Genomic DNA, 27,580 nt, shown 5'->3' with positions numbered 1-27,580 from the left:
GGTGTATAGTACATGTACTTTGAGTTACTTTGGTCTAACATTCAATACCGGTATTCATATCTAACCTACTCTGCACTTATTCGACAATAAATAAGTGATATGAGGCTTAATAATGATACCTGCGTCTTGACTCTGGAAAAGAAGATTTTTTTAAAAACCTCATTTTGCATTTAGTTTTTTAAGCCACCTTGGGAGCCACCTACAGGATCTCGTTTAGCATTTAAGTCTTTATTGCGTTGCAAAGTAGCTAAACTTTCTTTATATATGGCCCAATTCGTGCCTGGAAAAGGCTATCCCCTCTTACAACCTATCGACAGGTCTGATTTCTATAATGAGGTGTCACCGGGTTTGCAAGAGATAATAATACCACATCTAACCACCATGAAATTTACCACATCACGACCAAGCTCACATTGGGCGCCCATTCCTTTTTAAAGGAATTTTTATTAAGTCACCTACGGTACTAAGAAACAAATTTGGCTATAACTACAAAGAAAATTGTATCTTATCACAAGTAAACAAAATAATTACACAGCTTGCTCTTGCTAGCTTTTGTCAGGGTCATATGTATGAACACCAATATTATACAGGTTTATAGGCCTACACATGGGTTATTACAAGAGTCAATAAACATTAGCTAACATTCAATTAACTATAGAGTATAGATAATGGACTTAGTTTTGTGCAATGTAGTAATTTTCTGAAGTAAATCGCTTGCTGCACAGTTTTCTATACAGAATATGTTTACTTTGTAATCAGGCCTCTGCTAGTTTTGATTAACCAATCAGTTATGTGTATTGTCAGCATGTGATGGCTATAAGCCAATTGTAAACATGTTTCTAAAAAAATCAATACTCCTGGACAGACTTTTTTCCGGGTTAGGGCTAATTAGTAAGTTGTCATGTGTGGCAAAATTAGATAAAGGCATACAAACTAGGGTATGAGATATTAGGAATTATTTCCTAGACTCTTAACCACAAGGCTGGTGGGCTACATACCTATTCATGACACAGGATATGTAAGGGATAAACTGTGCATATGAGATGTGGGGGAAAGTGGCATCATTTCACTGCCGTGAAAAAAGGCAGGTGCTTTTTGGAATTTGGTGCCACCAAACCTTATTTAGGCCTCATTTCGTCGACGGGTCCTTAAAGAACTTTAGCAAAATTACCCTCGATTAGAGAAAAGCGAGGGTAATTAATTTTGTTTCACTGGTTTCATTTTCTGATATTGGATTTCATAATTTGATCTTATATACCTCGACACCTGCTGATGTTTGACCTTTTGCATGTCAACACATTCCTGGTGCTCTGGAGGTCAGCTGGCAGGGGAGTGAGTTTCAGGGCTGGAATTGCCAGAGGGCATATAGTATGGTGACCCAAGTGAAGTCCAGCTGGTTAAGATGACAGATTGACCACTGTGTTTTTAAGAGCTTTTAAGACTAACTTTCATGCTCATGGCAATTGCCATGGCAACTGGCTGTCAAAGCTGAAAACATTTGAAGAAAGCATGGATTCAAAAGTTTTAAGGATATGTACATGAAATGTAATCTCATATATCTTAATTATTTTATTTATACTACCAGCTCATAGAGATCGGACACGTAATAAAAATGAGATCTCACAGAGTGATGTATCTGATGAAGTGATACAGGTGTGTGCAGACAGCAGCAGTACTGATAGTGATTATGAAGCAATGACATCCCTTTTTGCAGGTCAGTATCTATAATAAATTACTGAAATTGGTGAATTGGTGGGGCTATCAACTTTTAGGGTTTACATTATTTTGGAAAACAGACTTTTGGGATGCGAAGAACAAGCTCGTGCGCACTTCAATAAAACGTCAAATTTTGGTTTGTGTACGTTAAGGGTGTAAACATCAAAAAAGTGTAAAGGGTTTTGAGCAAATCATTGAGTAGTTATACATGTATACGAACAAGTAAACCTGCAAATGTGTTAGCTCAGTTGGTAAAGCGCCAGACTTTGGTACAATTTCATGTTTTCAAAAGCGCTCGATAGTAAGCCTGTGTGCTAACTATCGAGTTTTTATGGTATGCAGCCTTTATTATATCCTAGCATGTTAGAAGTATGTGGACAGAGCGTCATGATTAGCCAATAATACATTGATTTTTTACTTTGGACCTTCTGGGCCAACTGCATGGATGTTAATTCCAATGTTAGAATTTATTTTATAGCAATTGCATACACTATAAGTTCAAAACAACAGTATACTTTACTTCGATCCCCTGGATAAATCGGGAAAGTTGGAAACAGTGGTTAGTACAATATATGAGCTTATTTAAAAGGAATGTCTGTAATTTGCCAGAACACCTAAAACTAATCAAAATTTAGATTTTAAATTGCATTTTTAGAACAAGCATAGCTGTATTAATGAAGCGCATATGGCAAACATGAAAACAATGGATATTCTAGTTTATTGTTGAAAAAGTATATTATTAGCCTCCCCACAGGACTTCCAATTTGCATCTCATTAACAATAAATTCCTTCTCCCAAAAGAACAATTTTGCACAATGCTGCATTATTTAAACTATTTGTAATATGTTTATGCCTAGATAATAAACTTTTGTATCCGAAAATAATTATAGATTAATGAACGCGTATTACTTGTTGCTCTAGAAATTAGACAAAAATAATGCATGCGTGCTGATGTTGATGTGTCTAATGCACGAGCCCCGAAGTGGGGAGTGTATTAGACGCATCAACATCAGTCCAAATGAATTATAATTTCTCGAGCAACAAGTAATTTATAAATGTGTTGCTGGTTTTGTTCCAAAGTATATGCAAACAATTTTTACCTCTGTGTCATAATACACTGGTAGTGTTCATGGCAATATTGCACTTAATTTCAAACCCAGAATTGAAGCTGGTAGACGTTCATTCTTATTCAGAGGGGCTAAGGCCTGGAATTCACTTGATCCTAAAATTGAAATCCCTCTCCGGATTAGCACACCAACTTTCCAAACAATATACAACTCTCAATTTTATGATTCTTAAATAAATGCAGTCTTTTAATTTGTTTCATGTTTTGACTTTACAAAAACAAGATTTGTTTGAGTTGTATTTTTGTGCTACAGGGTGTCCCTGAAAGAACTGTGTCGTCGGGAACAGATTTTTTTTGGGTACTTTAATGCATAAACCAAACGTAACTAAATAACTGATGATGTTGAGGAACATATCAGCTATCACATACTTTTAGAATTTTGACAATTGACCGCTCCGTTTATGAGATAAAAGAATTTTACAAAACTTCCTCATTTTCAAGCCTTTCCATAAAGTCAATATCTATCAATGACAACAGACACATCATGCGCTGATGATGCGTAGTGATTAGGCCATCGTAATTTTTAATCTTTGTCTCAAAGCCTTTCCCAAGTTAAAAACCTAATACGGAATGCGGTTTTAATTAATATTTTTATTTTTATTGTTTTACTTTAATTTTGTGTGGCATGAGAATAGACCACCTTTTCATCTCTCAGGGAGGTTGCACTGTGGACAAGATGAAGAATTTTTTATTAAGTTTAACGATTTGGGCTATGTTGACGTCTGACCATGTCAGACGTGAGATTTTTGTGTGGTGGATTGCGAAAAAAAAAAAAAAAACAGGGGAAAAAAACTGAAACTTACTCAATTCAGCGGAATAACGCGAAAAAACAAGATCCTTGATTGATATTTGAATCCGTAGAAAGGCTTGAAAATGAGGGAGTTGTGTAAAATTCTTATATTTCAAGAACGGTTGGTCAATTGTCAAAATTCAAAAAGTGTGTGATAGCTGATTAATTTACACCAAGTATTTAGTTATGTTTAGTTGTGGCGTTAAAATACCCAAACAATTAAGTTTCTGACGATACAGTTCTTTCAGGGACACCCTGTATCATGCTAGGCCTTATACTATTTTGTGCAATCAGTTTCCATATTGAATTATTTGTATTTGACATCTATAATAAATTACTGAGTTTTTCGAATTGGTAAGGCTAAAAACTTCTACGCTTTTACATTATTTCGAAAACAGATTTTTATGCTATGTAGAGTAAAATTGTCCGCACCCCAATAAAACGTCCAATTTTGTTTTTGTTTACGTTAAGGGTGTCGAATTATGTTAATTAGTTTCAAAGGCACTGGCAGCGCACTGCATGCTAAAACTTTTCACGCCAACACAATACACTAATGTTGACATAGCCTGAAATAGCCTGAAATTGGCCTTCTGTTTTGGCATTGGTGTGAAGATACTATGCCTGTAGTCTGGATGGTCACTGAATTACCTATTATACAATCATACAGTATTATATAATACCAGGGACTATGTATGAACACCTAATTAGTCACACATCAATAAAGTCAACATTTACTCAAAAGGATGAAATATCCTTTTTGGAAGATTGTCAACATCTCATAATGTCCTTTTTGTAGGTCAAGATTGCCATCATGAACATCTCGTACCTATAAGGAACGCTCCATTTGATACTGGGGGGTAGGAAGTTAGGCCCGGAAGTTAGGGTAGGGGAAAGATTTTTTTTTTTGCCGCCTGGCGGCAAGTTTTTTTTTTTTTAAATTTCATCCATTTATGAAAGGTTTTTTTTTAGTGTTGGTGGGGAAAGTTGTTTTTTTTGGCTCATGTAGTGGGTGAAGTTTTTTTTTCAAAAACTTCCTACCCCCACCCTGAGAATCTAATGGTGCGTCCCTAAGGGCTGTTGGTGTAGCAAAGTGAGGAGGGTATTATAGTTTAATTGTGCTAATTGTAATATGGTGCAATTGCCTATTTGCCTCTCAAACCACTGAATTTTATTTACCATCATGAATAGGCCTACTCTGCTCTTTGTGGTAATGCTATGTTATCAGCATTGTATGATCATAACTTAATAATATGAAACAGAGTGTAAGGAAATGTGATTAAAATTGTTTCATCTGCAGTGGTGTAGCCAGGACTTTTTCAGAGAGAGAGAGGGGGGACAAGGCAAATTTCAGGGGGAGGGTGGGGGGGGGGGGCTAAAAAGTAAAAAGTACAACAAATTTATCCAAAATGGGCTAACAAATAAAAAGTACATCAAGTACGTGCATACAAATCTTAAATATCAGGCCAGCCAGCATACCACAGGGGGCCAAGAGGGAATTGAATAAAATTGTGTTCATCTGCTCAGTGATGTAGCCAGGACTTTTGCAGGGGGCAGCAAGGTACATTTCAAGGTGGGGGACAAACTTAGAAGAAAATGTTAAAAAATGGCCAAAAGGTACAACAAATGTGTCCAAAATGGGCTAAAAAGTACTGTAAATGCATAAAAATCTTAAATATCAGGGCGGCCAGCATCAAACAGGGGCAAGACTTCTCATGGTGGATATGATATGGTGGCAAGAAGACTTGCTTCGATCATGATGTAATTGCAATTTCAAGCCATTGATTTATATGGAAAGGATACTACATATTATATTTCTAAATGATAATCTCCTCTCATACCATTAATCACATTAAATAAAACATTGACATGTTCACAAAATATAAAAATTTACAAACATGAAAGACCCTGACCCGCATAAGACAGGTGATCGCTATACTAGTAGAAATAAATAAACAACATTCCCTTAATTATAGTAAGATTCTGTTTCAATACAAATTTCAGGTATTGAAAAGCTACGATCCGAGGGAACCTTTTGTGATGTAACCATCAAAGTTGGCTCCCAGGAGTTTCAAGCTCACAAGAACATCCTGGCTGCAAGCAGTGGCTACTTCAAGGTAATGTTTACATCTGGATTCCAGAAAGCTGGGGCAGCAAAGGTCACGGTGGAAGGGGAAAGCAATATATTTGAAGTACTGCTTCACTACATCTACACAGGTGACATGAATAACCTGACTGAAGAAAATGCCAGTGAGGTTCTCAGCATGGCCTGCTACTTGGAACTTGCTCCACATGCATTGCAAGAATGCAAATATTTGATAGCCTTGATGTTTGAAGACAAATCCATATCAATGCAACAAGCATTCAAGATTTCCATGCGACCAGACCCAGAACAGAGTGATATTATGAAGGCTGCCAATGGGTACATCAAGTACAATTTTACCGATTTAGCTGAGAAGCCAGCGTTTGTTGAAGAGACGTGTTATGAGTGTCTTGACATGTTTCTGGACAGCATCAACAAGCATGAGAATGACAAACAGGTAAGATATAAATGGCATTGGAAAAATAGCAGTAAATACACCATGTATGATCTGCATAAGAATTTTTTACAGACACACATTGATCACACAAATAACAATAATAAAGTCTAAGTCATTTTAGTGCACAATTGCATGCAAAGGTGCATGCTTAACGCGGCTGTGTACTCTAGACATTGTTTCTTTCGCGAAATTGAGTGTTTTTTTTTATATGTTTGTACTTTGTTATGTTTTTTATAAATACAAGGAATGAAAATCCAGATTTATAAACTCCAACTGCAATATTTTAAGGATTTTATTTCACTATTCCACTCGCGTTTGAAATTTAAAAGGAAAGAAAATCTTTGTTGTACCAGCAGGGTACACGCGCGCAACAACGCATCGCGTTGCGTATCGCGCAATTTGGTAACGCACAGATACGCTACGCATACGCCGACGCTTATCTGCATGCGCGTATGGCGCATCTTATGGAAACACCACGGAAGCACTGATTTCACAAAAACCAAGCGGTCAAATGGCTCCGTTTTAGCTGATAAAAAGTGATTTTTTTCAAGTTCTTTCCCCCGATTTAAACATCAAGATATGAATAGATTTCGCTCAAACTTCTCAAGTGGCTGTGGATTTACCCGATGTTCACGTAATGTAAGGTAGAAAAACAAGAACTGCCGCATTCTCCTGTAAGCTTCGATCAAAGTGCAAAATGTGACCACTTTAAACTTCAACAGCCTTTATTTCAATGTTCATTTTCTTGGTAAAATGACGATTTAGGTACACGATAACTCAATAAATACAGCATCTATAGGTAAGCAATTATGCTCATCATAAAAAGCATGATTGACTTAAGAAACGGTTTTCTCATTTTTTTATATTTTGATCTATTTCCAATTTTAGGCATCATTTTGTGCAAATAGGCGGTTGTGAATTTTAAAAAGTTCATTTTGATGCCTTATATGGTCAATATCTCCAAAAATAAGGCCAATATCAAAAAACTAAAAAAAACGTTTTTGGAATGATGCCTCAACATTAAGAAAAAAGCAAAACAAAAATTTTTGGAAAGAGTGTTATTTTGTTATGATGTACCGAACAAAAATTGCCAAAAATTCACTTTTTTGTGATTTTCTTCATAATTGTTGTTTTTACACCAAAACTGTACTTATATTGAGATTCATTGATGTCTTGCCTTTATAAAAATGTATACTTTTATATGTCTTGCGTGAATAATTACAAAGTTATGGCACTTTTACTACATGCGTATCTGAGAGTACACAGCTGCCTTAATATACGGATTGTAAACAGATGGTTGACAAAACACACATACTTAACGGATCTATGAAGATGCACTCCCGTGAAGTAAAATAAAATAAAACAAACGGAGACAGGAAACAGTATAACTGTTTCCCGTCTCCGTTTGTAGATGCATACCTAGAAAAATGTTTGGAGTTCTCAACACAAATCAGCCACAATGACTCTACTTCTTGGAACTGCCTGTCCCTAGATGACATTTGTCATCAGATATTTTTTTGGTCTTAAGACAAGGAGGTTCTAAAACCACCTGCTTCCGCAATTACCGACTGTGTAATAGAAGTAAAATAAGATGGTTCCTGAAATATACACAGTGGTTTGTAAAAATAGAAAAAAAAATGAACAAAAGATGAAAAAACAAAGACGGCGGTCCCAGATAGGTCATCCAAAGACATTTACATTTTTCCAATAGCGTTGACCCAAGTTTGATATAAAATTGGATGGTTTGAACCCAATACTACAAATTTATTGGTCAAGCTATGAGTTTTAAAATATTGGACAAGACGTAGTCAAGTCCAATATAGCCCTAGAACTCTGGCCATAGTATCCGTTTTTACTTCCACTAGGGCCAGAGGCACTTACATTGAAAAATTTGTTGCACATACTTAAGGGCTGGGGTATGAACGTTTGGACAGTATTTATTGTGGGACATTAAAGCACATCAGACATATCGAATTGCATTCTGAATACGAAGAATGTCATTTTGATATCAAATAATTCAGATTTTTGAAATTCGCAATTTAATACACATTTTATGGCAAATCATTAAAATTGATATTTTGATATTTAACAGTACTTGAAGTAAACTTTATAAATCTGATGATTTATACTTAAAGTGTATGTAGGTGGGATGAAAAGCCGACAATCAATTGAAAATTTTGACCTTTCAGTATTGAAGATATGGATTTTTTCCCAAAACACAAAAAAAAAAATTAGGTCTTTTTGGGAACAAAATTCTTTTATTTCTTATGAAAGGTGATAATTTTCAATTGATAGTCGGTTTTTCTTCTCAGCTACATATTCTTTAAGAATATGTCATTATATTTATATAATTTACTTTGAGGACTGTTATATATCAAAAATTTGAAAAATATCAAATTTTTATAATTTGTCATAAAATTTGTATTATATTGTGATTTTCAAAAAATGAAAATTATTTGATATCAGAAAGACATGCTTCAGTATTCAGAATGCAATTCGATAGGTCTGAGGTGCTCTCATGTCCCACAAAATATACTGTCGAAACGCAATAAACGCTCATTTTAGATCCCTTAAACGATCCAGTACAAAAAATGAAAGCATTTCAATGCTTGATCGAACCAATACAAATGTGTGTCAGGCCACTAATTAACATAATAAACCCTCTTGAGAACACACAATCGCTGGTCATTTCTAAAGATGCATTTATACTAAATCGCTTTTGCAGAAACCTGAATCGCACGCATGATCAGTGTACTAAATCGCCGTCGTATTTGCCTGCTGAGCATGCGCATGATTTGCTGTTTTTCAAAAGCGACCCGTAGGTCTATATTAACACCCTCTGTCGGTCAACATTCTCTAGAATTGCACATATAACTTGTGCAGTTAACGAAAATGATTCAGTTTGATGATGAGTAACCCATGGGTATAAACACAGCTTTACACAATGACCAATTTACATAGGCACAAAAGACCGTGTCCATGTACCGTTACTCAGCCAAACATGGCAGAGTAGGTCCCGGATGCTGGGTACATGTTCCTATCTCCTCAATGTTATACTTTTCCAACAAGGAAAGAGATACGAAAAGCGAACGTCTAGTCCAATATGTTAAAACACATAGCAAGACCAATAAATTTTTAGTATTGGGTGAAAAAAACACTATCAAATTTTATCATTATTATGTTTTCAGAATCTTTACTTGTCTTGAATCTCTTTAGTTTGTGTTTATCATAGAACTCTTCTAGGTTCGCAGGCATGCCAGCAGGCATTCATATTCATATTCAATTTATTTCCATCAAAAATCACATACATAATAACACCAACAACTTTATATAAAAACAAGATGGAGGAGGTGCAACTAAAAGCAAAAGCCTGAGAAAATGTTGCACCACCTGACAATTAAATTAAACATACAAAAAACAAACAAACATACAAACAAGACATGACAAGAGCGGTAGCCGAGAACACACACACACAAAGCAAAAATATAAATATATGAGAAAAGAATCATTTACATTACAGACATTTGATAAATTTAACTCATTCAAATCTGAACTCAAGGTAGGCCATGTACCTCACAAGAAGGCAAATGGCCCCAGAGCCACCAGCATCAAAGAGCCCAAATTAGAAGAGGGGAAAAAAAAACCTGCAAATATTGAAGTGACAAAGTAATAAAAATAAATGAATTACTAATACTTTTAAATAGATTACATATTTAAACTGATACTATTTTTTATTTTTCTGGAGGAAAGATGAAATACTTTTTTTGAAAGAATTTACATTGACAGCCGTTTTGACAAATTCAGGTAAATTATTCCAAATCTGTGGTCCTGTGGTGAGGACAGTTTTGATTTTGTGAATTTCAGGTCGGTAATTTGTTTTATATCTTGTATCATAAGTATGGACGCTTTCTAAATCTGTGAATACATGATCAAATGATTGTGGAAGTAAACCGTTCTTATACTTGTACATAAAAATACCCACTTCTTTGTCATACTTCTCAAAAATATTCAATGCGTTATACTTTTCAAACAATGGTTTTGTGTGACTCAAATAAGAACTGTTTGAGATTATTCTGAGAGCTCTCTTTTGAAGCTTGTGTATTTTCATTACATGTTCTTTAGAGGCTCTTCCCCACAACACTATTCCATATGACAAATAGGGTAAAATAAGCGAGCAATAATTGGTACAATGAATTTTTTGGTACGAAGTGTTTGACCTTATTTAGAACGCCCAGTTTTCTGAAACATGTTTTACGAATATTATTTATATGGGGCTTCCATGTCAAATTTTCATCTATAGTAATGCCAAGAAATTTAACATCAGAAACTCGAGATAAGTTACAACCATCTAATTTAATAGAACGATTGATTTGAACATTTTTTGTTTTGTGGAGGGTCCCAATTAGCATTAAATTTGTTTTTGAAGCATTTAGGGATAATTTATTGCACTTGAACCAATTACACACTTCTTGTAGCTCAGTATTCATTGTATCATAAAGTACGTTGACATCTTTATCAGAATGGAACACAGTTGTGTCGTCAGCGAAAAGAATAAACAACAACAATTTTGATGTACAACAAATGTCATTCATATATATAATGAAAAGTAAGGGTCCCAGTATTGAACCCTGGGGTACACCACACATCACATTTTCATATTGAGATGTTACATTATCATAATATACATACTGTTTTCTACTAGAGAGGTAATTTGTAAACCATTTATGAGATATTCCATGAAAGCCATAGTGATATAATTTATCCAACAAAATATTGTGGTCTATGGTATCGAAAGCCTTCGACAAATCCATGAAAATACCCAGAGTGAACATATTATTGTCTATAGCCTCATGCACTTGTATCTTTAACGAAATCTAGAACAGCCATGTACGTGGAATGCTTATTTCTAAATCCATATTGTTTTTTATACAAAACATTGTTTTTGAGCAAAAAAATTATAGCATCTGTTGTGAACAATTCGTTCCAAAATTTTGGAGAACGTCGGTAAAACTGATACAGGTCTATAATTACCAAATACTTCAGGACTGTCCTTTTAATAGATGGGCACAACTTTGGCTACTTTCATAGCATCTGGAACTATTCCACTACTAAGAGAAAGGTTAAACAAAATTTTGAGGGGATATGAGATTTCCTTTGCAGTTATTTTAACAAGATCAGATTTGATGTTATCATTTCCTGGGCTTTTCTTACTCCCCATTCTTCCAATAATCTCAAGAATTTCTTCTTCATCAGTAGGTCGTAAAAAACAAGTGGCACCAAAATGAGTATTTTTTAGATAAGAATTGTAATCTTTTCCAGAATGCTTAATACTAGCTGCTAAAGATGAGCCTATACTGGCAAAATATTTATTGAACTCATCAGCAATATCATTTGAATCAGTTAAAGTTCTATCATTAGTGATAAACTTCTTGGAAATAGGCTTTTTTGAAGGCCTAAGAATAGAATTTAAAATCTTCCATGTGTTTCTCATATTGTGCTTTTCCTTATCCAGTAAACTGCTGAAGTAATTTTGCTTTGCTAAACGAAGCGAAATATTAAGTATTCCTGTACATTTTATATTTTTGAACATTACTTTCTGTTGGTTTCTTTAATGATTTTTTATACAATATTTGTTTTCTTCTGATACATTTAAGCAATGACTGTGTTATCCAAGGTGATTTAGGTTTGTTCTTGACATTACGTCTTTTAAATGTCTTTTTTGGAAAACATTCATTATATGAGTTGAATTTATCAATAAAACATCCATATGATTGATTTACATCATCAGATGAGCATACAACATCCCAGTCAATACAACTTAGCCTGTTTTTGAAAACACGAACATTTTGTTCATTCATATCTCTAATTTCAATATCAGCATTGATTCCACTTTCTTGATAAATAGATAAGTTTGTAGAAACAAAAATTGGCAAATGATCACTTATGTCAGTCAATAATATGCCAGCAGTTTGTTTAGTATGGGAGTTTGTAAAAATATTATCAATTAGAGATGCAGTTTTGGTAGTGATTCTGGTGGGTTTGGTTATACTAGGATAAAATGAGTAAGAAGTCATCAGATCTATAAAATCAGTAGTGGGTGTATGTACATCCTCGTTTAATAAATTGATATTAAAGTCTCCCATGATATTTCATTTTCGCCAGCCCATCGGGCTGGTACCTGTTTCTGGGATGGGGTCAGTTTGCTCAAGAGATTAATTTTTATTGGTATTGGAATGACTTTTTGTTAAAACTTTTTGTGGTTGAATTTTTTAAAAATATTTTAATTCGATGTGTAAGGAAAAGTAAGTATGTTTTGCCGTTTCAACGAATGAAAACGAGTGAGTATTACCAAAGTTATGTTTGAATTAATATGACTTTAAAAGTTTTAGGTATAAGCCTAAAATGTAACAATAATAGTTAATATACAGCATCATATGGTCAGCAGAAGAAAAGTATGTCATTTCAGTGTCTTTGACCCGGGGTCCTTGACCACTGAACAGCGTGATATCATGTTGATAACAGATCTAAGAATCAAAATCTTCATCATATGGACCATATTGATGTCAAAGTAATTATCTATCCTATCCTGTGTCGTTTTATGGATAAAAATGACTCAAAATGCTATTGATGAAATAGTTGCTATCATGAACATCAGTTTTGCCTTTTCAACGGGAAAAATCCGATGCAAAATAAAGTTTTTAGGGCCTAGCTATAATATGGGCATAATTTATGCATGTAGGCCTATAGTATTGAACAATGTACCCATTTGACATGCACTTATAGATAAATAAATTGTCTTACTTTATTAATTTAATAACTTCTATGTTATAAATAAAATGACACATAACGTAAGTGAAGCTACTTTCTATCTTTTTTATTTGATTCATAAACTTACAGTCAAAACACACAAGAGTGAAGATTGCAGTGAGTAATCAGTCCTTTATAAATGTTCTTGCCACCATCTATCATATAGTAAACTATACATTATGTAATTAATATCAAATTATTTTAAAATAAAAAATGTACATGTAAGGTGAGTTTATATTATGTTATATGGCTTAATTTAAGGAGTATTTCGTGATCCTAGCATCCTCTTTTTATGACATTTTTCAGTAGATATCCACAAAAAAGCTTATTCTAAAAAATTTCAGTTGATTCCGATTTTGCCTTTACGAGTTATGCATGGTTATGTGTACACAATGTGTTGCAATTTTGTTCTGGTATACCAGAACGAAATTCAAATTTCACGATTACTTTGCTAACGAATTAATCTGCAAGAAATATTTTGTACATAAATATTATGTAGCCAGAGGTTTCCAGTGATATAAAAATCTCAACTTTTTTTGAGAAAAGTTAGGGGATGATGCTGTGGATCACGAAATGCCCTTTTAACTAAAACCTGCAGTCAGTGCAGTGTAGTATTTGTGACGTGGTATATCGAAAGCAGACACTTTTGGGCAGGATCGTAAATGGAGAAATAGAAATGTATCTAAAATTAGCTACAAGTATTTGAATGGCGGGGCTTGAACTTCGTCAGTACTGCTGTTTTCTTCATTTTTTGCCAAATTTGGCATTTCAAAAATACCAAATGACAATTTGAATGACTTAGGCCTATCCTTCTCTTTTAAGCAATTTATAAACAATTTTAATTTTTTTACTCTTGCACTGGGATCACTGAATGGGTCTTTAAGAAATGTGGCGTATCATGTCAAAAACAGACATCTTTTGGACAGCTTATAAATTTGTAGGCTTTCACATAAAGAGCTATTTTGCTCCACAACGCCGTTTTCCCCAATAAAATCGGACATTCCTAAGCGAAGAAATTGAGTTCGTAAGTTATGGTAATAAAAAATTGGAAATTGAAATATCGTGGGTAAAAAGCTGAAAAGACAAATAAAACCAGAACAGAACAATTTAGAGAACAATAATGAATTAATAATAATGAACAATAATGAATTAAAGAGTTGACAGGAGATTAGGAGTTAATGTTTTCTGCAGTTTCAGTGTACATCTTCTCACCGTTGATGGTTTGGTGGACTGTCATGTAACATGGATGTAGTAAGTCGTGATCCTAAAAAATGCCTTTCACATTGACCAAAACTAATTACAAGACCTCTTCTACATTGAGGCTGGCTTTCCCTTTTAAAGGGAATTTTTATTTGTAAGTTTGGACAACATATTTTCAGCAAATAGGTTAAACTCACCAACATCTTGATCTGGAGACCTATAAACAATACCAATTATTACATTTTTAGATTTTGGACGTTCAATCTCAATAAATAGAGTTTCTGTATTTTCAGGATGCTGAATCTGGTTCAAATCATTTCTTACACTATATCTTACACTGTCGTCAACATATAAGCAAACACCTCCCCCCTCCCTTATTATGTCGATTATTAAGTTCCAAATTGTAACCATCTATCCGAAAGTAATCATGAGGCTTATCTTTAAGGCAAGTTTCTACAAGTCCTATGATATTAAATCGTATATCACAACCATGTAAAAACTCCTTCAATGAATCCAAATTTTTTTGCATACTTCTGATGTTAGCATTTAACATAGACAAGTTATTACCATTTATAGACTTGTGGATTTCATTGAAATGTTCATCTGTGTAATACTCAGATTTATTATTGCATACAGAACTATTATATATATCACCTGTAAAATCGTGTAAAGGGTTGAACACAAAATTTTCAAATCTATTCATTTTATCATCTGTGAAGGTTACATCAAACATGTTATATAATACGAGTAAGTATTCTGTTTCATCAATTATATGATTCAACGGGAGAGCAATTTCATCGTTACAATGTTTACAATGCCAAAATCTAGTATTAATATTTTTACGACATTCTTTAGTAGTCACATCACTACAATATTTATGAACATAGTTTTTACAAATAGTACATACTAGTTTTCTTTGCTTTTTCTTTACGTGTTTAAGGCACACCGCACACATAACAAGAACAGAAGAAGAAACAAAAATATATTAAAACAAATAATTTCACAATCAAATCAACAAACTAATAAGTCATTTCAATCAAAATTATAATTGATAAAATATCTCATGTTTCAAAGCAGGATCATCACACAGAGTCAGTTGTAGAAAAACATCAAAAATAATAGATCAAAACTTGGCCATCTTGGCTAAAATTGATTAGGCCAAGTAAAAAATAAAACATGCAGCTTCCAAGTTCACGGCCAGCAAAATACAGTACTACATCCGGTGCAGCTGCAATATTTGAAGGGGTTTTTTTTACCAATGCTAGCAGCAGAGTCCAGAGACTGACACCTGTGGCACTATGCTGGTTTCATACTTTCCTGCCGCTTGCAACTTTGCTGCTCTGACAACGATTTTACTGCACTGCACCAGAAACCAGCAGCAAGTCGACATATCAATCACTTCACCAGTTTACCCAAAGTGACAGATCGCTACACATGTCTTAGATTGTTATTGACTTTATATTAATAATCTTTGCGCTATTGAAATATTGCCATCTAACATAAGGTATAACCCTGATTCATCCCAGGAACATCTAAAGGCCTTCAATCCATAGTTAGTGGTCGCTTATGATTAGTGTCAAAGTGTGATTACAACCGCGTAGAACCTTTTGTTAGTTTTGGAAAGTGCTTTATATGTGATTGCAACGTTTCGAGTCAGCATCCGCAAAAGTTGGCCTTCGCCTTAATGCCAGTAAAACAAAAGTTATGTTTATTGGCGACACTCCTCACATGGACATTCACACGACATCGGGTACCACCCTGATGGTCTGCGATGACTTTGACCACTTAGGCTGTAACGTGGCAGATAACACTAGTGCTTTCCAGCGAAGGAGACAGGTTGCATGGAATAGTACGGCCAGCGGTGTGGAATAGTACGGCCAGCGATGGCGCCAAAATGCAACTCTTCAAGTCCACTGTCGAATCTGTTCTCCTATACAGCTGTGAAGCTTTGATTATCACAGACACATTGGGCAATTCCATTGACGCTTCTCACCATGCCCTGATGCGCTACTGCCTTGGAGTGCATTTTCCAGATCGCCTATCAAACAACAATCTGTATGCCCGGGCAAAAGTTGCACCTGTGACATTGACACTCACACGCAACAGGCTACGGATTGTGGGCCACGCAATAAGGAGACCGGAACTGCCACTTTCCATCATCCTCCATCCTAACAATCAGGCCACAGAAGCCTATCGCCGTGGAGCACTTCGCCGCACATATCTAGCTCAGCTCATAGGCGATCTCAACGCCATTAACTTGACAATCAAGGAAGCCTTCAGAGTACCACAAAACCGCACAGAATGGCAGAGACTTGTGGGATCTGTTAAATAACTGTTTATTATAACTCTTTCAGTCAAAACGCCTCATGTTCTTGAACTTGAGTTGCGTCACCTTAGTAGTAGTTATATATGATTGATTGTAAATCGATAATTCATGGCTTGGCGACTGATTGTAGATCACTATGAATCGGATGAGTTGTTTACTCGAGTCTTATTGTTAAAATTACCTTCTTTTCCATATCAGGCCAAAAGGATGTATGCTTACTATGCTATGTGTCAGATGTATGTACTGTACTTCTTTTGTTGTGGTACAAAATCATAGAAAAAAGTTCCGCAGCTGGATTTTAAAATGTTAGATAAAACTTTTGACTTTAAAGTAAAGATATATACGGGACATTTCATGTTTCATTGAGGTGTTCTCTGAATGCTATTGTGGAAAGAACATGGTTCAATACAATAAATTCACCAAAATATAGCAACTTGCGTTGGTATCATTATTATTTTTATAACAGGATCCCTGCAGGCAACTAGTCTGAGATGATAAGTGTGTGCTAAAGTTGCTTTATTGTGTTCATAAACACAGGGCAAGAAAGTTGTCATTCAGACTCTTTCCTCTTATATATTTCAGTTGAAGGTATTTTTACTAAATAGTAAATATATGTTATTCTAATAGAGCCTATTTCAACATACTAGTCAAGTTTTTGAGTGACAGTTTTCCAAACATTTCACATTGAATCTTTTCAAAAATGAAGAGAGACTTGTGTCAGTCTTGAATTTCACTTTTTTTAAATTTTAAATGTGTGACTGGCCGTCGTTCTGTGAGGACGTTTAATTTTGAGCTGTGGTGAACTGTTAATTATTTCATCTGAACTTTGTCTATACTACACCAGTTTCTTATCACCAGTGTACAAATCTTCGTCGGACATTAATCTAGCTGTTTTTGGATAAATTGGATTATACTTATTTCATGTGTTTTTGGACTATATTTGACCCTCACGCCACAGCGATGTCGCAGTACACTACAGGCACAGGTAGAAACGGCACTACATGTACACGTACATGTAGTACTTACACTGTTTGGCACGGTACCATAATCACCGGCGCCTACCCAAATAAGCATATAATACTATGTTACTGAAGCTAGATAGTAATATGCAGACCAGATTTGACAGACTTGAACGCCAACTAATTAAGGTAAATGAGGAAATCACAGCAATAAAATCTGATGTTTCTGAGCTTGATAGAGGATTGAAATCTATTGATACTGAGATGCATGAAATTAAGGAGGACATTGTACCACAACTTGAGAAAAAACTTTCTGAAAAATAGAGGAACTAAGAAGTCCAATCTTCTGTTTTAAATATGCCCAAATTGAAATAAAACATAAAGAAAAACATAACAAATTTCTCAAAAAAGTGGGGCGGCCATGGCCTCCCCAGCCGCCCCGCTTGCTATGGCCCTGTGTTTTTTAATGTGCCCAAACCAACAAGACTGAGGACTCTGAACTTGTATTACGCAGTGATATTGGGTAACATTATACCAAACTAATCTGATATTCTGTTCGCAAATGTACACCGTCTTCCGACCAAGGCTTCAACCAACACACAACCAATAATAGCCAAATTCCTGAGAATGAAAGAATGAGGTACTGGATGCTGTTACCAAGGCAGAGTTCAAGATCGATGGAAAGAAGATAATGGCAGCCCTCCATCAGGTATGCAGCAAGAATGGAAGAGACTGATGCCCATCTGAGACTCAAAGCAGAGGGCAAACAGGCCAAGATAAAGCTACAGGCAAAGTTCTACTACTTGCTGGCAATGCAGTTTGGAAAGAGTAACTTAATTTCATCACAAATGATCACGCATTGGTTGCATTCCATTAACATAATTAACACTAACACCCAAAAATACCACAATGAAAAAATTAAGCGCATCCTTTTTACACATTTTCCACCCAATTGGGCAACATTAATAATTTCTTTATTCTATGTTATACGAGAGTGCTACATACATCAAATTAAAGCTTGTGACATGGAATTTTATTCTTTACACATTTTTCTCCCAATTGGGTGACTTTTTACAATTTCTTTATTTTAAGTCCTCAGTAAATATTGACTATAAGTTTGTGTACACCGATAACATGCGGTATAGCCATAATTTGTGTACAAATATAAGGCCCTCTAGTATGATGATTGATACAATACCGAATTGCTATTTTATGCCACCCATACACCATGAAAAGTGATTTTAAACTAAGAAGAATATAAAAGTTGAAAATAAACACACTACTGCCAGCATTTAACATTCCTCGAGGTAAATTTTATAAATCTAATGATATGTAGCTAGGAGGAAAAGCTGACCATCATACAAAAATGTTGACCTTTCGAATTAGGTCTTTTATGCAGGGACAGACTTAGGTTTCAGTTTTCTACTGGCCTTCCGGGCCAGTGAAATGGCAAATCTACTGGCCCTGCAATAAATATACTGGCCCAGCTTTTTCAATTATGTTCCACTGCAAAAAGTAAAAGTGCTACATAAAATGTTGTAGGGCCCACTTGCGGTATCGCTATCATCATCAGATTACTTGGAAGTAATATATTGACCTACTATCGCCATAAAAAGTATATTCCCAACTTTGTTGCAACGCAAGAATAAGAAAATAAAGATAAAAATTACACACAGATGACAGACGGAGCAGAAACTGTGTCCATCACTGATTATATATTGTCTCATGAGTTACATCAGGCTCAAAAATTTGCAAATTACACCCCCAAAAAATAATCAAGAGTTTCTAACCATGGCCTAGCGCCTACCTATCCTACAATATCCGAAGTTGATCCAATCCACCTATCCATTCAAGAGATGCAGCATCAGGACAACTGCATGGAGGGCTAATTTCAGCGAATTATTAAAATTATCTAATTCACTCATCCATTCAAGAGATGCAGCAATCGGACAGATGGAGGATTAATTTTGGTGCAAAATATGCAAATGATCCATTGAAGAGTTACAGCATCTGAACAGATGTGCGCTAATTTCAGCACAAATAAGTTAGTGCTAATAGCGCATAATCGCTAATTAGTGCTCACCAGTATTACTGCTAATTAACGCTAATCAGCGTCCTAATTTGTGAACTAATATGCACCATCTTACTAATTAGTGCTAACAAGAAATAATCGAGTGATAAATACCACTAATTAGTGCTAAAAGGCTGAGTTATGCTAATTAGCACTAATTGCACCCCTCTCACTTAAAATATCTCCTCAAAATAGCGATATTAGCGTGAGAGTGCTAGGTACCGCTACACACCCTAACAAATTATGTGCTTTTAGCGATTTAGCACACTTTTTGGCTAGCACTGTAATTTGTGTTAATTTTCATATACACTTTATATTATGCTAATAATGGTGTTAGCAAAATTGCACTAATTCGCTAATGAGCCAATCCTGCGCCTTCCTCCTGGCAGCCTTAATTACCACACTGTGATAATCAATCTGTGTATTCAATTTATTTAAAAGAAGTGCCTAAAATCAGGCACGCAGTAAAGAACTGTATATTGATGACTTACTTTTTACACTTGAAGCACAATTTTTGGAAATTGTGATAACAGGTGGGCATATTACCATGCTTATACATCAGTGACTTTCTTTTTAATACTCGCATGGTGGGCAAAGCATTAATATGGTAGAAAGCAAAATTATACTTCTACGCTACTCAAATTTGGTACACTCACCGGAGTGCTTTCACCGGGTCAACCGGCATCTTCAGCGGATGTTATTACTCTGAAGATTGTTGTTGCTAGTGATGTAGTACGTATACTAGGACACCTCTGATTATGTCACAAATTTGAGTAGCGTAGAAGTATAATTTCGCTTTCTATTTACGTTTACCGCTATGTATGAATATACATCATTACATTAATATGGTGTTTCTATTTCAGTCATTTGTTAACTTGTGCACTATTATTGTGCTAAAAATGGACTGAAATGTTCTTCTGTTTGCACTCATTAGATCTTTCAAGTTATTAAAAAGTGGTTGCAGTATAACTGGGTTGCTCGGAAGCAGTATGCATGTGACATGCTACAAAAATTACATCTGGATGAAATCCCTAAAGATGACCTCGAGAGTCTCTGGGGAGACTTCGGAGAAGATATGCCACCATATGTCATGGAGCGCAAGAAAGAGCCAGAAGCAAGAAGCAAGAACTTAGACTCGGGCAAGGAATCTGTAAGAATTTGAAATGAATGACCTGGAGAAAACTGAGGGGCCACTTGACATTTTACTCCCTATTTGCTACCAGGGTGTAAAGATTGGAAAAATGTCCCAAATCATGTTAAAAACTGCAGACATCTGAACTCTTTCACAGGTTCTTATAAGGACTCTCTTATTGAATGAAGCTTACAAAAAGTTAAACAATAATGGAGTCTGGGACTTTACAGGCCTCTTAATTGCATCTCTCAGTTCTCCTCCACTATGTTTTTCAGTAATTTTATAACTGTAGATTTCTTGTGTTTTTTTATTGTACTTTGCACATGTTAAAAAATGAATTACGTTGTTATGTTATTCACAAACAGGGTATCATCCTTAAGGTGGTTCGAAAGGCAAGGTTTAGGGAAATCATGAATTCCAACATTTTTGCAAATATCTCCAAAACCTTTCATGATACAATCTCAAGTGAGTTTGTGCTTATGTAGGGATATGTTGGCCATGTTATGAAGGTAATAAAACCGTTGCCATGGTAACCAAGCAGTCGCTATTGGCTTCTGACCAATCACATTAAAAGTTAGTTTTTTCCTGTTTTTTACATAAATCACTTCATTTTCCCAATAGAAGTATACTCACATGTTGAGTCATGTTCCTGCACACCTCCACTGATTTTCCGTAAAAAAATCCCAGTGGAGGGGGGTCAAAGTGAAATGTCAGATTTTTGGCCAAAAATTCCATATTACTTACAAACTTTTTACGGGAAAATCAGTGGAGGTGTGCAGGAACATGACTCAACATGTGAGTATACTTCTATTGGGAAAAATGAAGTGATTTGCGAAAAAACAGGAAAAAACCAACTTTTAATGTGATTGGTCAGAAGCCAATAGCGACTGCTTGGTTACCATGGCAACGGGTTTATTACCTTCATAATATGGCCAACATATCCCTACATAAGCACAAACTCACTTGAGATTGTATCATGAAAGGTTTTGGAGATATTTGCAAAAATGTTGGAATTCATGATTTCCCTAAACCTTGCCTTTCGAACCACCTTAAACACATAAGCATTAATCTGAAAATGCTCCCCTAAACAAGTGTCGCAAGTACTCATTTCTATGTCCTAAACTTGTGCAAGTTTTAACATGGTAAAGTGTACATTTGAAAAAAATCCGTACAAATTTGACATATATGCCCCCTCACTCTCACTTTTCTAAGTAAAAAACATTCCTGAAACCATATACCTCAGGTTAAAAAAGAATAAAATGTATATCGTTTGGACGGAATAGCCTGTTTTTCATTGGTAAAATTCATCACTTTCACTACAAGAATGTGAACAGGTTTTGAAGGTTCATTATATCAAATCCAGTAGTAAAAGATGGTATATTTACTCACATATTCAGTGATGTTTCTATGATAATCTATCATCTTTTTCAGACTGGCAACCCATACCACTGCACACTGTCCTTTTGGCGAACACCATAGGGGGTGTGGTGATGAGTTGGTCAAAGATGTTATGTAACTTGTAGGCCCCCTCGTCTTTATTGAGAATATTGTCTTCTCTCCTCCTAATCCAGATAGCTTTCTTGAGCCATCTTGTAGTTTTGTCCAACTCTCTGTCAATAACTTAATAGCCTGATCCCGGTTTGTACCCACAACATGATCAGTAATAGCAGATTTGTGTTGATCCGCGATGGAGTATTTGTGAGTCGCCCTGATGGTGTATTGCTTCAAACTTTTGCACCTCCTTTTGATGTTCCTGGAGTCTAACACCAAATGTAGCATCCTGTTTCACCAATGTATGATTTTGGGCAATCCGCACATAGGATTTCATAAACTGCTTCAACCAGCTTTTTGAAGGGGGTCTAATTTGTCCTTTGGGTGGACTAACATATTGCGTAATGTTCTGTGTGGCTTGCTGGCTGTTGAGAAACCGTGTTTCCGAAAAACATGCGATACGTGTTCTGTAAGCCCCGCAACATAAGGGACTACAACAAGGTCTTTGGACTTATCAGCTTCGTTGGTCTTGGTGGTTTTCTTAGGTTTTGGATTGTTTTTGTCATGTTTGACTTTTTTCACAGCCCAGTCGGGGTAGCCACACATTGACAAGGCTTTGTGTGGTTGCATAACATCTTTGACCAACTCATCACCACACCCCTAATGGCGTTCGCCAAAAGGACAGTGAGCAGTGGTATGGGCAAGGGGGTGACACTAACTTCACGGTTGTTCTATTATCAACGCAAACCTATGACAAATCCCGCTGGTTTGCTAGTTAGAAAATGAGGCCAGTTATCGATCGGTTATGAATAATTAATTTCGATCCCTTGATCATGTTAATTAGGGTTGGCAAATAACGACGCCGTTAGTTTTGCGAACTCTGCCTGTTCAATGCGAGTAGCAAGCTTGAAAGGGCGCCAGCTAGGATAGGGAGTAATCCGGTGATGGCGCACTAGTATTTCCCATCAGGCACCAGTGATTTGTTTTTTACAGAAAGTCTACTAATTTGATAATAGAATAATCTTTCGCAATAGTAATGTCGAAATTAGGAATTGGTGTCAATAATGCGACGGTAGTGTATCACTTGAATTTGATACGATATCCAGCCAGCGATTTAGCGGTAACAAAACCTTTGACCACTGACCTGACCTGAAGCACATGAGGCGCCATATTTGTTTGTTTTTATTTCCTCGTGTGATAATAAATATCATTCAAACTATAGTTGTCGGCCGTGAACATAGTTTATTACTGGCCTAAGAATGTAGTTTATTACTGGCCTAAGAAGGAGTGATGTGGAGTATGCCAGCTCTCTCTGGAGTGGTACATCAAAACGTAATCTTCGATTAATTGAAGGTATCCAGAGGAGAGCAACAAACTATAATACTCTACATTACCCTGATTTATAAGACTATCGTGAGAGGTTAACTAAATTAAACCTCCTTCCTTTGTCTTTTAGACATGAAATCCTTGATCTCACATTCTTTTTTAGATGTAAAATGGAACTTTATGACCTTAATCTTAACCATTTTGTTGTTTTTAACTCCACTCTCAAGGACCGTCCCACCACCAGATCATCTGCTGACCCCCTATTGTTGATTCCCAAACGATGCAAAACCGAATCTCACAGGGCATCGTTTTTCAACCGTATTGTTCCCCTGTGGAATCAACTTCCTCTCACAATTAGATCCACTGTCAACATGTCCTCTTTTAAGAGCTAACTCTCTGAGTGGTACAAGAACAAATTAAACTAGAGGAGAGTTTTGATCCTTACAACACATGCTCTTGGGATACATGTTGCCAGTGTTCTGGTTGTAGGCTTGTGTAGGTTTTTTTCTTTTTCTTTCTTTTTTTTTTTTTTGGGGGGGGGGGAGGGGTGTCCTCTTTGTTTTGATCTTTGGTGGGACTGTCCTAGAGGTGCTTTGCACCTGTTAGTCCTTGCCTTTCACTGGTGCAAAATTTTATCTATACTTCCTGTTTTTTGTATGTACTTTTGAATATTCATGTGCAATATATTTTGATGATATAGGCCTATTATAATTATTGTATACCAGTGATAAAGTGTAATAAATAAATAAATAAAAACAAGTAAATAATCATCACTCACCGTTCTATTTGATCTTGTGGATTTCCCAACACTTAATAAATTGAAACGCCACTACCGGATTGCTCTCAGGTAGTAAAGCGGGCGCACTTTCAACCTTAGAAGCTTGCTATTCACTACCGGTAGTAATATTAATTAAGTGATGTCACTGTGTAGCGTTTCTGGAATCGCACTTGTATCGTGCATGTATAATTTGAATGGTAGCTTGCTGTATTTAATATGTGCAGGCCTATTACAAGAGTTTAGGCCCATCGAAAAAACAATTGAATAATTTAGGAGATTATCAGGGCTGTGCAATAATTATGAGTCCTGGGAGGGTAAAATTGGGGTGAGAGGGGTGCAATTTTGGCCTTAAAACGCTTTAAAAGGCTTAGGATAACGGGGGGTACTTGGATTATTTTTCGACGGAGATGTGCGGCCCGAGCTTCCGAACCCATAACCATTTCTAAGGGTCACGATTTTACCGAAAATAGGTAGCCATATCTAAGGATTGTCAGGAAAGTAAGGACCCATATCTAGGGATTTGAGCTTGAAAATAGTAAAAGCAACATGTTTTCCCACATGATGTTTTTCACACATAGCACGGAAAATCTAAAAGGGAGACCCATGTCTAAGGATTTTTTTTCATCAGTAGACCCATGTCTAAGGATTTTTTGTGGAAAACCTTGTACGTGAGTACCCCGGGATAACAGCAAACGTCCGGAAACACTTATGATAATTATGGAAATTTTATCATTTTTTGAACAAAAATTCTTTAATCACTATTGACGGTTTCGCCTACCATGGTCAATAATGAATAAAATATCGGTTTAGTGTTTTTTTTAAAGTTTTCTTACTGTAGGCCTACATTACAAATCTGATGTATTTAATCATTATTTGGGATCCCAATAATTTGAATGTCCAACAGGGGGGTGGTCACAATATTTTTGGCAGGCTGAGAGGGGGAAAGCGATTTATTTATTTATTTATTTATTTATTTATTTATTTATTTATTTATTTATTTATTTATTTATTTATTTATTATAATTATTAAGGCTAGTTCAACTCAAGTAACTCACCTCTAACCTTTCACACACTCACTTGCATCGGCTCAACAAATCAATCAATCAGTTAATCAATCAATCAATCAATTCACAAACAATGAATATGAATAAATTATATGATATTCAATTTCGATCAATAGACGTATCAAACCATCAAACAATGAATAAATGAACTAATCGACCAAGAGCCCTTTTTCTAAAGAGTGTGAGTGAGTGATTAAACAAAATAAATACATAAGTATTTACATAAATAAACAAATAAACAAATAAATAAATGAATAGATAAATAAGAAAAAATTTGAACAAATATGCTATCGTAGCATTGCATTCACAAAAAAAACATTGCTGACAGGAGGATTCAAACCAACGATCTTGGAATCACAAGTCTGATGCTCTATCACTGAGCTACGATGGCATCTAGTGGCGAGGATCTAGTTTTTAGCCTATAGTGTTTGCCTGTGACAATGCCGCCTCGTGAAATAAATAAATATAAAATGGACAAGTTATTTTGATATCAATCTTTTTTTTCAATAGAGCCGTAACATTTTGTTTAAAGATCTCAATTTTTATTTTCTTTAGAGCAGGGACAAATATTTCCCATTTTTTACAATTTGAGCCCAAAATAAGAATCTACTTCTTTTATTATTGATTTAATGTCACACGTCTCACAACAGATATTTAGCTGGCTTAGTGGTCTTGCACTGTGCTTTTTAACCGGGAGGTACCGAGATCGATTCCCACCTCTGCCTGCAATTTTTTTTCAAGCCTGAGAAATAATAAATTTATTTGGCTTCACAACGCTAAATTATTCATGACTTGCCCAACATGGTGGTGTAAAGTGCTCCCCATAACATATAAATATTAAGCAATAAAACAATGGCTAATTTAAATGAGAATGCGGCACATGCAAATGAGGGATTGCCCTCTCCAGGAATTGCTTCATGGTATGGGTTGCCAGTCTGAAAAAGATGATAGATTATCATAGAAACGTCACTGAATATGTGAGTAAATATACCATCTTTTACTACTGGATTTGATATAATGAACCTTCAAAACCATTTTAACAACAATCCAGATTAACTTGTTCAAAGAAGAATGTGAACAATATTGCAATTTTGGTAGATTCTCCAACATTCATGCTGAGCGGCCTTCCTATGTTAACTTTACTCATTGGCTATGTGTGCCCCAGCAGTCGTAAATGGTAAAATCATCACATTCGCATAACAAGGAACAACTTTAATAACCAATGCCCTTTATATCAATTTAGTTGATACCTGGTTTCTCATGCCATTATCTATAGGGCATACAGATATGAGGTTAAAGGTCATTAAAGGGTAATGATGTGGACTGAAACTAAATGGCATAAAAATGCTTCTTCTCACACAAATGACATAACACAATGACATGACTTCCACATTGTATGTGCATTGACCTACATGTAGATCTGTTGTTTTGGACATTAGTATATAGTTACCAAAACAGCACAGCTGTGTTTGTGGACCACAATAAATGTCTAGTTTGATTTATTTCAGGCTCTGCTGAGATATCAGTTAGTGAGTCAATCATCAACCAAAATTGCTTTCCAACAACACAGAGGTTCAGGTCAGTAAATATTAATATGTACAAATTGATAATAGAGAACTTTCAAAATGAAGTTTGTAAATCTGCATCTTAGTCATGGAAAATGGCCGTATACAACTGTAAAGTTGCGTACTAATGTATTTTTGTTACTTAAAACAACCAGGGGTATGTATATTCAGAATCTGCCGGGGGCCAAGAATACACCTTTGAGCATATTGAGTTATTGAGGTCAAAGGTCACACAAGGGGATTGCTTTTAAAATGCTTTAATCAAGTTATGAAATATCAGTTTTTCTTTTAGTCCCAAGTAGTAACAAAGCCAATGATCATATATTGCTAGAATGCCTAATTAATGAGGTATAGATCAAAATAGGTTAAAGGGTAAAATCAAAATTGTAGAGTGGTAAAATTTTCAAAATGCTCCAAAATAGTCTCAAATTGCCTGTTTTGACAAAAGAAAACAAAAAATGTATAGTTTGCTAGTCTCAAATTGTCTGTCTTGCAAAAGAAAACGAAAAATGTATAGTTGGCTAGTCTCAAATTGTCTGTCTTAATTGCAAAAGAAAACAAAAAATGTATAGTTTGTTATATCTACAGAGTCTAGATTTAATGTTATGACCCAAGAACTGTCAAGGTTACATTATTCTATAGGGTTGTTGACCTTCAGCCCAGGATTCATGATGAGGACTTCTCATAGTCAT

General features: G+C 35.5%; 1 protein-coding gene across 1 annotated transcript in view; it reads left to right on the top strand.

The window, feature by feature from the left end:
* The first annotated feature begins 833 nt into the window (after positions 1 to 833).
* LOC140158361 (uncharacterized) overlaps positions 834 to 27,580 on the top strand; it is a 123,443-nt gene continuing 96,696 nt past the window's right edge. Inside the window, exons 1-5 of the mRNA XM_072181452.1 lie at positions 834 to 891; positions 1,586 to 1,714; positions 5,634 to 6,169; positions 20,467 to 20,682; positions 26,832 to 26,901. Coding sequence (XP_072037553.1) covers positions 834 to 891; positions 1,586 to 1,714; positions 5,634 to 6,169; positions 20,467 to 20,682; positions 26,832 to 26,901 — 1,009 coding nt within the window. The remainder of the gene's footprint in view (positions 892 to 1,585; positions 1,715 to 5,633; positions 6,170 to 20,466; positions 20,683 to 26,831; positions 26,902 to 27,580) is intronic.

The sequence above is a fragment of the Amphiura filiformis genome, chromosome 8, assembly GCF_039555335.1.
Source record: "Amphiura filiformis chromosome 8, Afil_fr2py, whole genome shotgun sequence".
NCBI lineage: Eukaryota > Metazoa > Echinodermata > Ophiuroidea > Amphilepidida > Amphiuridae > Amphiura > Amphiura filiformis.
Note: the sequence above shows the minus strand (reverse complement) of the source record. Positions and strands in the feature narration are given on the sequence as shown.